This window comes from Heterodontus francisci, chromosome 26, assembly GCF_036365525.1.
Source record: "Heterodontus francisci isolate sHetFra1 chromosome 26, sHetFra1.hap1, whole genome shotgun sequence".
Classification (NCBI taxonomy): Eukaryota; Metazoa; Chordata; class Chondrichthyes; order Heterodontiformes; family Heterodontidae; genus Heterodontus; species Heterodontus francisci.
The window spans coordinates 64580020-64593830 of NC_090396.1; the positions used below are offsets into that span (position 1 = coordinate 64580020).

The 13811-nt window shown below is 42.4% G+C and overlaps 1 protein-coding gene across 3 annotated transcripts in view; it reads left to right on the forward strand.

Moving 5' to 3' along the window:
• aspscr1 (ASPSCR1 tether for SLC2A4, UBX domain containing) overlaps positions 1–13811 on the forward strand; it is a 255059-nt gene that overhangs the window by 127059 nt on the left and 114189 nt on the right. For 2 of the 3 annotated variants that reach the window (XM_068058425.1, XM_068058423.1), the window contains exons 8-9: positions 5799–5867; positions 11941–12095. In XM_068058425.1, the coding sequence (XP_067914526.1) occupies positions 5799–5867; positions 11941–12095 (224 nt within the window). The remainder of the gene's footprint in view (positions 1–5798; positions 5868–11940; positions 12096–13811) is intronic. The other variant, XM_068058424.1, reaches the window with a different exon arrangement.

Consider the following 13811-nt stretch of genomic DNA (forward strand, 5'->3'; position numbering starts at 1 on the left):
TTGATTCATCTAGAAAGCCCCTAAAGTTTCTCCACTGCAGCATCCAATTGTTTATTAAATGAATCAAGTTTGCACCTCCACTACTTACTGGGAATTCTGGCTTCTCCAGATCCATAGAATGCTGCCTGCTGGGAATTTACTCGAGCTTGGGCATGTCACCCTTGGACATTGGAAGGGAATTCCCACAGCAGAAATCTCCTTTCCCCTTTCCCACTGCTGAGCTAACTGGATGTCAGAATGAACTGAGTATACGGGTCTGCTCATTGATGCAGACGGGGACCCCCTCAGTGTCCTAGTCTGGACTCCCATTGAGCAACTCCTATGTTCCTAACTTGCATTTATATGGCACCTTTTAATTACATAAATGTTCTTAGGTGCTTCACAGAGCTGCAGGATTCTGGCTCTGTCCTTTATGGCCACTTCATAATTGGGCTGTATCAAAAAAAAGTCAGCTTTGAAATGATTTGGTTGCTTTGGGATGGGGATAAAGTGTGCAGAAAATTGAAAGCATTTTTTAAGGGTCAAAATTTGAGATGCAGGAGGGTTTGGATTCCACTGCATTTTTCCTTCTAATTATTACTTTGTGTCTATACTTTTGAAAATTTATTTTGAATGTTCTTCAAGAGCAAAATAAATACCTCTGTGATGACTGCTTGTCTGACACCCGGACTTTGAGCCTTATCTTACTCTCTACAAGCACTGTCCTCCTACTTTTCAAAACTACCATCATCATTCCCTGTTCAAAAAAAGCCCCCACACTCGCCCTTTGTCCTTGCTAACCATCTCTAATTTCCCTTTGCTGTCCAGGGTCCTTGAATGTGGTGTTGCCCCCAAGATTTGCATCTGCCCCTTCCACATCTCCATGTTTTAACTCCTCCAATCAGATTGCCATCCCTCATACAGCATCTAAGTAAAGTCAACTGACAGTCTCATTACCATAGTGCATTATTCTGACGTCTTCCTTGACCTTTCCGCAGCCTTCCACATAGTTCATGTGATTCCCCACTGCCTCCAAGCTGCTAGGCTGCTTGTCCGGCATCCAGTCTTAAATGAGCTGTAATGTCCTCCATCTAAACATCAAGAAGAATTGCCATCAGCCCACCTTCCTGGGCATTGTTTGAGGCTGAACCAGACTGTTCATAATCTGTGACTTGTCCCAAGTCCTACCCGAGTTCCTCTCTTTGGCATTTCCACTCCATCTCACATTGATGGCCATACCTTCATCTGTGTAGGTCCACTGTCTAGAATTCCTTCTCTTAAATCCCTCTGCTTCTCAACCTCCCTCAAGACTTACTTTTAAACATGCTTTTTGATCAAGCATTTGCTCGCCCCTCCTAATCTCTCCTTCCTTGGGTGGAAATCCATTTATGACGCGCCTTGGGATGTTTTCTAAGTTGAAGACACTATATAAATGCAAGTTGTGTGTGTATATATCTAATTTAGGAATATAGGAGCAGGAGTAGGCCATACAGCCCATAGAGTCTGCTCGGCCATTCAGTACGATCGTGGCTGATCGTCTACTTCAATGCCTTTTTCCCACACTATCCCCATATCCCTTTGTCATTGGTATTTAGAAATCTGTCAATCTCTGCTTTAAACATACTCAATGACTGAGCTTCCACAGCCCTCTGAGGTAGAGAATTCCAAAGATTCGCAACCCTCTGAGCAAATAAATTTCTCCATCTCGATCCTAAGTGGCTTCCCCCTTATTTTGAAATTGTGTCCCCTGGTTGTCGACTCCCCAATCGGGAAACATCTTAACTGCATCTACCCTGTATGTCCCTTTAAGTATTTTGTAGGTTTCAATGAGATCATATCTCATTCTTCGAAACTCTAGAGAATACAGGCCCAGTTGCCCCAATCTCTCTACATAGGACAGTCCCGCCATCTCGGGCACAAGTCTGGTGAACGTTCGTTGCACTCCCTCTATGGCAATAATATCCTTCCGAAGGTAAGGGGACCAAAACTGCACACCGTACTCTAGGTGTGGTCTAACCAAGGTTCTATACAATTGAAGCAAGACTTCACTACTCCTGTACTCAAATCCTCTTGCGATAAAGGCTAACATACCATTAGCCTTCCTAATTGCCTACTGCACCTGCATGTTAGCTTTCAGTGACTTATTGACAAGGACACCCAGGTCCCTTTGTACATCTGCTCTTTCTAATCTCTTATCATTTAAGAAATACTCTGCACATCTATTCCGCCTAGCTCACATTTTTCCATATTATATTCCATCTGCCACATTTTTGCCCACTCACTAAGTCTGTCCAAATCCCCTTGAAGCCGCTTTGCATCTTCCTCACAACACACATTCCCACCTAGTTTGGTGTCATCTGTGAACTTGGAAGTATTACATTTGGTCCCCACATCCAAATCATTGATATATATTGTGAACAGCTGGGGCCCAAGTACTGATCCTTACAGTACCCTACTAGTCACAGCCTGCCAACGTGAGAATGAACCGTTTATTCCTATTGTCTATTTTTTGCCTGTTAACCAATCCTTGATCCATGCCAGTATATTACCTACTATCCCATGTGCTTTAATTTTGCTAACCAACCTCCTGTGGAGGACTTTGTCAAAAGCTTTCTGAAAATCCAAGTATACTATGTCCACCAACTCCCCTTTATCAGTTCTGTTAGTAATGTCCTCAAAAAACTCCAACAGGTTCGTCAAACATGATTTCCCATTCATAAATCCATGTTGACTATGCCTAATTAGATCATTATTATCCAACTGTCCATTTATCACATCCTTTAGAATAGATTCTAATGTTTTCCCTACTATTGGGGCGGCGCAGTGGTTAGCACCGCAGCCTCACAGCTCCAGCGACCCGGGTTCAATTCTGGGTACTGCCTGTGGGGAGTTTGCAAGTTCTCCCTGTGTCTGCGTGGGTTTTCTCCAGGTGCTCCGGTTTCCTCCCACATGCCAAAGACTTGAAGGTTGATAGTTTAATTGGCCATCATAAATTGCCCCTAGTATAGGTAGGTGGTAGGGAAATATAGGGACAGGTGGGGATGTGGTAGGAATATGGGATTAGTGTAGGATTAGTATGAATGGGCAGTTGATGGTCGGCACAGACTCGGTGGGCCAAAGGGCCTGTTTCAGTGCTGTATCTCTAAACTAAACTATTGATGTAAGGCTAACAGGTCTGTATATAGTATATTTTGAAGCGCTTTTTAAAAATCATGTGCACACTCTACACCACTGAGTTTTATTTTCTGGACAGCTTCAATTTGTTTTTAATATTTCAAACTGACAACCATTACCCTTCCTCACAATGTTTGAAGAACCTTTTCAGAAGTAGTATATGATTTATAAATATTGTACCAGCTCCATCACACTGTAGCTACCTTTCCAGCTAATTGTAGGGAAGTGTATTGGAATGTAGTTGCATTGACTGCTTGCTAGCACATCAAGTTTATTCTGTAACTTATCTAATGAATTGAATATAAATTAGACTCCTCCATGAGTAGAATTCTATGGGACTTCCTTGCTCAGTAAGTTAGAGATGAAAGTTCCCTTTTTCTGTTGGCTGTAAGTGATGTGAATTTGGATAGTTTTCCCAGTTTCTGGCATGCTATGCACAGTCTGCTTGCTATGCTACAGCAAGGCTTACTAGGTTTTGGAGTCAGTGCAGAAAAGGGCCATCGAGCTGACTCCCTAGTTTAAGCTATCCGAGCCAAGAAATCAGATTGAAAACCCTGGGTTCTTTTTTTAACTCCTAAAGGAGAAGCTGTTATTTTAAGTATTGATGCTTCTTAAAGGAATAGATGAATTGAGCTCCAGTAATATGTTTGAAATTACTATAGAAACTTTAGAATAGGGATCAATAGGGATCTTGGAATAGCAAAGGTGCACTGACAGTTTAGCTTTAAGTATTTTACTCAGGTTGGTGAGCATGTGTAATGTGCTTCTGCCGGAGACTTTGGAGGCAGATGGTGTGGTAACATTTGAGTCATTTGAATAGATATTAGAGGGAGCAAGTGATTGATAGGTATTAACTTTTGGGACTGGAAATGCAGTCTTTGGTCCTGTACTTGCCTTTTATTTTCCTGTTTGATGTGAGTCCACAACATAATTTGACTCCAAGGGTTCAGTAATTGTGGCTTTAATGGGGTACAGTGAATAGAATTACATTAACTGGGAGATTTAGAAACAGACTTGAGAATAATATCCGGGCAATACAAAGCAATTAACAGCTAATAGAATGCTAATGATATATAGCTAGAGCAACAGCACACCAGTTCTTCTTCTCCTCTTCTTGGCCTCCTTGTCTTGAGAGACAATGGGTAAGCGCCTGGAGGTGGTCAGTGGTTTGTGAAGCAGCGCCTGGAGTGGCTATAAAGACCAATTCTAGAGTGACAGACTCTTCCACAGGTGCTACAGATAAAATTGGTTGTCGGGGCTGTTACACAGTTGGCTCTCCCCTTTTTTCCTGCCAACTGCTAAGTCTCTTCGACTCGCCACACTTTAGCCCTTTATGGCTGCCTGATTAACAGCTAATAGAATGCTAATGATATATAGCTAGAGCAACAGAACAGCAGTATACTAACATAAAGCCAAAATATTGTAGATGCTGGAAATCTGAACTAAAAACAAGAAATGCTGGGAAATACTCAGGTCTGGCAGCATCAATGGAGAGAGAAGCAGAGTTAACATTTCAGGTCAGTGACCCTTCATCAGAACGAATGCGTACACTTGGAAGATGGTATTTAGTTTTGGTCACCACATGACAGGAGCATGAAAAGATGGTAATAGATGGAAATAATGGACAGTTTACTACATTCTATTATGGAACAGATCGTATTTTATATTACTAACATTATCTTTGTTGCAAGCAAGAAACTAGTTGCTTGTGCACAGCCTGATTAAAATCTTGTCTTCACGCTGCTTCCCACATCAATATATTGTGCCTGAAATTCAAGTAGGATTATTGTCAAAGATCAGAGCTTTTCCAAGCTGCTTTCAATAGCAGAAGAACCTCCAAAATCCCTCGCGTTCTAACAGCCAGAGAGGTTGCTGAGAATTGTTTTTAAGGGAATGACTACAATGTACGAGACAGCAAGAGAAATCTTTGTGTTGGCCTTGAACAGCAAAATCTGCTATCAGCAACTTGAAACTGTGCAATTCAATGGAGTCAGGAGCATAAAATTTGTGACCCCAAGGTGAGTGTGTGTGTGTGTATGTATGTATGTATATATTTATATATTATATACACATACATACACATGCGAGTGCACACACACCCCTATGTACCCCACAAAGATAAGAACTTGTACATCGCTACTGTAAGTAGCATCCGTTTCCTTCAAGCCTACCCAATCTGTTGTCATGTTTTGAAGGTGAGGGAGTTTGTAGATTCTGCTGTTAGTGAATCGACTTGCACCATAGTTGATTAGGGTGAACATCCCATAGTTCCCAGCTGTAACACCAGTAATCATTTGACTATAAAAATAATTACATTTAGAGTCTGTTTATGGTGGGGCATTCCAAATATACTGCAAGGAATGCCACTGGTTTGTTTTGAGGTAGCACAAGAATTTATGACAAGAATGTTTTGGAGAGTTACTGTAAGGAGACACACCTTACTCATTTTTTGAAAGAAGGCTATAATTAAGCTGATTTTAACCCACTGTGCTATAATCTACTGTACTATGTTTCCCTAAAAACTGCACCACCCAAGCTTGTTTGTCATTTCAAATTGAACTAACATATGTCCAAGTAATGAATGCAGGTAATGTTGATAATGCTGAATATTACTCTGTAATTCCCATTCTTTCATTTTTTTGTAGAGCCCAGACGATAACCAACCTCTAAAATTGGAATCCCCAGAAACATCCATCAGTAAAGACTATTTGAAGGTACATACTGCCCAGTTTGCATGTCATGCAGCCTTTTCACTCCATTTTCAATAATCGCAAGTGTTAAGTGAAATGGTAATCCATATGCCAAGTGTGGGAATATTGTGGGAATGAGTTCTAAAACTAGACCAGTTTTGATTTGATTAAGTGCCCAGCTCAATTCCATTTAGATTTGAGATTCTGCTTCTGCTTCCTTGGATTCAGAGCCAAAAATGTGAATTCAGCACAATGTGACTGTTCTGCGGTCCAGGATCCTATATGACTGATACCATAAAAGATGCACTGGAGATGCATTTTTCTGGACCTATAGATGATGTAATGCCACAAAAACAGCCAGCAGCAAACCTTAAAAAGTGTGTTTTTAAAGAAGGCTTGACAAGTTGAAATGTACCCAGGCATAGAGTACACTTAATTATTTAATAACTTTTGCTTGTGTTTGTTCTCTATTAAAATTATGAATACAAAAGTCCAAGTGTATCAAGCCTGTGTCCTCAGTACCTTGCTCTACGGCAGCGAGGCCTGGACAACGTACGTCAGCCAAGAGCGACGTCTCAATTCATTCCATCTTCGCTGCCTCCGGAGAATCCTTGGCATCAGGTGGCAGGACCGTATCTCCAACACAGAAGTCCTCGAGGTGGCCAACATCCCCAGCATATACACCCTACTAAGCCAGCGGCGTCTGAGATGGCTTGGCCACGTGAGCTGCATGGAAGATGGCAGGATCCCCAAGGACACATTGTACAGTGAGCTCGTCACTGGTACCAGACCCACTGGCCGTCCATGGCTCCGCTTTAAAGACGTCTGCAAACGCGACATGAAGTTCTGTGACATTGATCACAAGTCGTGGGAGTCAGTTGCCAGCGATCGCCAGAGCTGGCGGGCAACCATAAAGACGGGGCTAAAGCATGACGAGTCGAAGAGACTTAGCAGTTGGCAGGAAAAAAGACAGAAGCGCAAGGAGAGAGCCAACTGTGTAACAGCCCCGACAACCAATTTTATCTGCAGCACCTGTGGAAGAGTCTGTCACTCTAGAATTGGCCTTTATAGCCACTCCAGGTGCTGCTCCACACACCACTGACCACCTCCATGCGCTTACCCATTGTCTCTCGAGATAAGGAGGCCAAAGAAGAAAGAAAAAAATTATGGTTATTTTAAGAACTATAGTTTATGGATAAGCATTATCCCTTGAAATTACATTGATCTGCATTGAGGCCATATTGATATAACTTGACCAGAGTATGCTTGTACAAATTAATGTACATGCTTTAAAACAAAGTATTAAAATGTACCTCCTCACCGGTTTTGCTTAATGACATTGAGTAAAAGCTGCCCTTTTGATCTGACAGTTTTCTGATTGCGCTGGCGACATCATGTCCAATGTTACTCAGTAATTGGAAACATTGCTCCATTGTGTAGTAAGTGATCTTGTATAGCAAGACAATTTCGTCAGTCTAGGCTTTTCTGTGCCTGTTTGAAAGTTGATTTAGTGAGTATAGAAGTCTTGCTGTGAAACCTGAGTAAATGGGGCCACCAACAGCCTCTGTAAATTCATTTATTGCAGTGAATTCTCATTGCAATGGCAATTGCAATAAACAAGAATGCTGTCTGTACCAAAGTTAATGTAAACTGGGTATAAATGATTTCTTGTTACGGTTGAATTCTTTCAAGCCCCTTTAAGTGTAACACATATAGTGTTGCCATTTTGAATAAAATACTTAAGGGAAAATTTCCTTCGTTACCAGTATAGGAGGTAGGGTAGCATAGTGGTTACATTACTGGACTAGTAATCCAGAGGCCTTTGTGAGGTCAAAAAAGGCCATGTACAAAGGTTGCTGCTGCTTCCTACATTTTTCTTGGAGTTGTCTTGCTGTGAAGATCATGTCCACTGTGCCTCTAGATGGACGGAATCCACATTGTGATTCCGGTAGGAGCTGTTCAGCCATGGGGAGGAGGCGGTTGAGAAGGACTCTTGCGATGACCTTCCCTGTGGCGGACAGCAGGGAGACCCCTCTGTAGTTAATGCAGTCAGTCTTATCGCCTTTTTTGAAGATGGTTACAATTATGGCGTGAGATCCCCTGGCATCTTCTCCTTCCAGATGAGGGAGATGAGACCATGTATTTGTGTCAAGAGTGTCTGTCCGCTGTATTTTAGAATATCAGCAGAAATTCTGTCCATGCTGGTGGCCTTATTGTTTTTCAGCTGTCGGGCAGCCTTTTCGATCTCATGTCAGGCTGGGGTTGTGCTGAAGTTGTGGTGGGTAGCATGCTGTCACCCAAGCCCTTCGACTCTATCAACTGGGAAGGATTATGGAACATCCTACTCAAGTTTGGCTGCCTGGAGAAATTCGTCACCATCCTCGGCCTACTGCACGTTGAAATGCAAGCTCCAATCCTTGCCAACGGATCTGCCACTGACCCAATCCGAGTGCAAACTGGAGTCAAGCAAGGCTGTGTCATTCCACCAATGCTCTTCTCCATCTTCCTTGCTAAAATACTCCACCTCATCTCCATGAAGATCTCTGTCGGAGTAGATCGACTTTACAGGATGAGTGGGCAACTATTTAACCTATGTCACCTCCAATCAGAAACCAAGGTCACTCCAACCTCTGTCATCGAGCTGCAGTATGCTGACGACGCATGCATATGCACGCGCTCAGAGGCCGAGCTTCAAACCCTTGTCGATACATTCATGGAGGCAAGAATGGACCTTAAGCTAAGCATCCATTAGACAAAGGTCCTCTACCAGCCGGCTCCTGCAGCGCAACACTGTCCCCGACTATCAAGATCCATGGCGAACCGCTGGACAGTGTGGATCACTTCTCATACCTTGGGAGCCTCCTCTCAGCAAGGGCAGACATCAACGATGAAACTCAACATCACCTCCAATGTGCCAGTGCAGCCTTTGGTCATCTGAGGAAAAGAGTGTTTGATGACAAAGACCTCAAACCTGGCACCAAGCTCATGGTCTACAGGGCCGCAGTGTTACCTGCCCTTCTGTATGCGTCGGAAACATGGACACTGTACAGCAAACATTTCAAAGCCCTGGAGAGATAACACCAGCGGTGCCTCCGCAGGATCCTGCAAATTCAGTGGCAGTTCAGGTGCTCCAATGTCATTGTCCTCTCTCAGGCCAACATCACCAGTAATTGAGGCACTGGTCATGGCTAGTCAGTTACATTGGGCGGGCCACATCGTCCGCGTGCCTTTCACAAGACTCCCAAAACAAACTTTCTACTCTGAGCTCCGGTATGGCAAGAAGCTACCAGGAGGGCAGAGGAAACGCTACAAGGGTGTCCTTAAAGCCTCTCTGGAAAAAATGTGACAGCTCCACTGATTCATGGGAATCTCTTGTCCGAGACCGCCCAAAATGGAGAAGAAACATCTGTGATGGTGCCAGCCAGTTCAAACAATGTTAAAATGTTCAGGCAGCGACCAAGTGCAAACAGCAGAAGGAGCAATCGGAACTTCGAGCATCCCATTCACTCGCCTCATCAAACACCACCTGTGGCAGAGTGTGTGGATCCAGAATTGGACTATTCAGCCACCTAAGGACCCACAACTCTAGAGTGGAAGCTAGTCATCCTTGTTCCCTGGAGAATAAGAAATAATCCAGAGGCCTGGGAATTTAAATTCAATTAAATAAAATGAATAAAATGCTAGTCTCAGTAATGGCGACCATGAAACTAACATTGTTGTAAAACCCCATTTGGTTCACACATGTCCTCTCGGGAAGGAAATCTGCCAACCTTTCCCATTCTGGCATATATGTAACTGCTGACCCACAGCAAACCCTCTTAGCTGTCCTCCGAAAGGCCTAACGAGCCTCTCAGTTATATTCAAGAAGACGGCACACCACCACCTTCTCTAGGACAATTTGGGATGGGAAATAAATGCCGGCCTTACCAATGTCTACATCCCATGATTTTTTTTAAAAAGGAACACTTGAATTGAACATTGCTTTCTATAAAAACAATGGTGATATACTTCACAGGACAAGTTCATTACTAAAATGGTGTTCTAAGAACCGTGTTCAGAATTACAGATGTGGTTCCTTCTATTCGGTAATGGCTTTTCCCATGCTTGTTTTCTCAGTATGTATACTGCAAAAGATAGTTTTGTTAGAAGAATTGAAAGACATTTTGGTATATTGTTTTCAGCATTCCATGCTATACGTCTCAAAATAGGTTTGTTTGTGAATTAAATGACTGATAACTGCTTGCAGACCAACATGACATTAATTGTCTGAGGAGTCTGATTTTTCAGAATCCTACTGTTAATTATATAAAAGTGCAATTGAAAACTGGCAGTGTTTAACTAGAATACCGCAAACTTGAAAGAGTTGAATGTTGACAAGTTCATCAGTTTACATTTGTTGCTGAATGTTCTGTCATTACTCCCTTATTGTGATAAATTCAACAAAAATTATGTTCGTTAAGTTTGCTGCCTGAAGGATCCTTTTCCAACTTAAAGGTTCAAATAGGGTAATTTGGAGAGTTTAAAAAAAAAATACTGCAGATGCTAGAAACCAGAAACAAAAGCAAAAAATGCAAGAAACGCACAGATCAAGCATCTGTGGAGAGAACCTACAAGTAATGTTTCAAGTGTGAACACTTTATTACAGCTGAAAAGTAATAGATGACCAGCATTTAAAAAGCAATAGTACAAGTAAAAGATGGAGGGGATAAACAGAGGAAAATCAAGTGAGCAATAAAGAGTTGAAGTGGAGACTGGGAGATGGTTAAGTGTCGGAAGTGATATTAGCATAACACAAGAGAAATCAAGGAAATAAAAGACGTGTGCGCTTGTGTGTGTCTGTGTGCTTGTGTGTGTGTGTTTAGCCAAAGCTAAAGGGGTGGGGGATAGGCAAGCAAAATGGGAAGCATGAAAAACAGGCAAAGCAGAGCAGGACCCAGTGACCCTGGAGCCTGGTAGAAGAAACAAGCAGGTTGAGACCAAGAGTGCAGGTTTGGAGGGGAGTCACTTTAGGGAGAAAAGAGGGAGAGGAAAACCAACTAGGTTTTCCAGTCACAGAACATCTTGGTCATTTGGTCCTATTTTGATGCTTCAACTGGCGTGATTGGCTTGAATTCAAGTAGTAAGAATTGACCAAGGCACTAATTGCAGATCTGATTGTTGTAGGCATTTTTTATACTTCCCCTGAAAACTTTGACTTGCAGTCCGAAAGCAGGTTAGTGCCTTCTGGTACCTCACTTAAAAAGAGTATTTATTTAGCACCTATCATGACCTCAGGATGTCCCAAAGTACATCAGAGCCAACTGAAGTACCTTTGAAGTATAGTCAGTGTTGCAATGTAGGAAATATGGTGGCCAATTTATACACTGCAAGGTTGCACAAACAGCAGTGTGGTAATGACCAGATGATCTACTTTTGGTGTGGGTTAAATAATGGGTGGGACATGGGGAGAATTCCCCTGCTGTTACTCAAAATAGTGCCGTGGGATCTTTTGCATTCACCGGAGGGCAGACAGGGTATCGGTTTAACATCAGGTTGGAAAGACGGCACTTGCGACTCCCTCAGTACTGCACTCAAGTGTCAACCGAGATTATATGCTCAAGTTTCTGAAGTTGGGCTTCAACCTTCTGACTAACATGAGTGCTACATTTGAGCCAAGGATCACAACTTAGTTATGTGACAATTATTCAAGAACAAGTGTGGAAAATGAGTGTTGACAAGCAATGTACCCTCTTAAATTTTATTTTGTAGTGTGTAGTTGCTTCGTTTAAGTGCATCGGCCCTTTAAGTGTTTTTGCCTGGCCTGGAACACGCAGTAACGTAAAGGGGGCTGGCTTGTGCACGGCCTATGCAGGGATTTTTGGGTTATTGCGCAGCTTAGAGAGGACATTCGTAACAGGCTATTTGACTGTTATGACATCACAGCCTACCCAGTCATTAAGCATATATATTATTGACTTTGAATGAACACCCTCTTAAGGGTTTACCTCTGGCTAGTCCAAAGGAACTGAGGCCAGTTATAGTTTGCCTACTACCATCATAGTTGAGAATTTGACTGAATAAAGCTGACAGTTGATGTGATGTGTGTTTTCTATCCAAGCCTGTTGACAGAGAGGCACTTGTTTACCATTTGGATGGGAGGAACCATGCGCAAGGAATTGAAGAACCAAGTGCTTTTGAGGAACTGCCTGATGAATTCTTTCAGGTTACTATAGATGACGTTAGAAAACGTTTTGCTCAACTGAAAAGTGAAAGGTAATCTGTGTTTGTTTTTGTTGTACCTTATCACAATGTTATATAAATGAAATAACTCCAAATATTAGTATAATCACTCATGCAAATTTATAGTTATCTGGAGTACAGCCCAGTACTGAAGCTGTAGTAGTATCAGTTTCTGCACTTGACTCATTACTAGATCAGGCACTTTCCTCATTGGCGACAGAACAGTTAAGTTTGATTCCCCATTTACCTTTCTGGGCAGTTGTGGTCTTGAAAGCAATCCTGTAAATGCCACTGTAAGTATCAGACTCTCTTTAGATGGGTTTTTTCCTGGAGCCTCCAACAGCTGCCAGTGGATAATATAAACAATGTCCACAGCTGGGCTTAACACTCAGCCCAGCATTTATGGTGTTAACATTGCATGTTTCCCACAAGATTGGGCAAGATCCCAACCAGACTGATGAAGTTGCAAACATCACTTTGCATTGATTTCACCAAAGGGAATCTCACTAACATCTGCATTCTGCAGTGCTTTGCAATCGGGACAGATTAAACAGGAAGAGAACCAATGCAAATTTTAGAGGAAAAGTCGTTTTTTTACCTGGTCTTATTGTAATAGGGTTTTATTTTTAAACACGGTGTTTTGAGCTCCACCCTTTTGTGAATCCTTGTTCACAACTTTCCAATTATAAGGCAAAAAAAACAGGTTTTCTCAAGTTTAAAGGAGAAAGATGAAACTTATTAAACCTTAAGCTTGAATTTAAACTCTAATACAGTTCACGCCTATGGATATACAATGCGCCCACACCAGCATGCACACGCGATATACACATGCAGATAGGGACAGAAAAGAGAAGAGGAAAATATAGTAGAGAGAGGTTTGAGGCAATATCAGAGGAGTCTCTTGATTTACTGTGCTTCGAGCTCACTTGAGTGTAGGTAGTCTTGCTGTTCATTGGGGCCCAGTGTTCCTTTTAAACCTTGTTCACGTAGGAGACTTTTCTCTGTTTGAGGTTCACGTGTTTTTACGAGATTCAGTTCCGTGGGAAAGAGAGGCAGGCAAGTCTGGAGAGAGGAGGTTCTGTTCCTACCGGGAGCACACAGCTTTTCTGATTTCAGACACGCTTTTCTACAAATTAAAACTCTGTTCAAACCTCTGCAACAGCCAGTTAGTCATGTGATTAAAACTGGTCTGACCACTTCTTTGTATTGGGGAATCGACGACTCAGTCCCCATTGTTCCAACACTGACTGTTACTTTGGAAATGTCTTGCCAGTCAGGGGCTTGCGATTTTAAGTTTTAATGTTCATGTGGCGAAATAATGTGTGCCTCAGTCTTGGCAGGTGGGGGGTTTGCCTGACACCCCAACACCCAGGGGAATGAAATGCAATTTGAAGAAAAACGGTGCATTTCATTACAGAGTTTGAGAGAAATATAAGATACAGAAAGAAAAACCATGCATTTCTCTCATTCATTTCCATTCATTCACCAATCTTAAAGCTTATTAAAAATGGTCTGTTCTGGGTGCCAGCGCTGCTTTAATTTTCCCTTTTTTCCTCAGGAGAGTAGTAGTGGGCGGGTCTATCCTGAACTCAGTCATGGAAAGACTTTTTGACTTCAGAGGATGGGTTGTTCACTTTTCCTTTGACTGTGGGGGAGGAGTCTTTGTTGCTCACCCCTTTGTTGTCTGGGACACTCCTACCTGTAGGTAGGTATTTGTGCAGACTTAGCTGCACTCTCCTGTGGCACTTG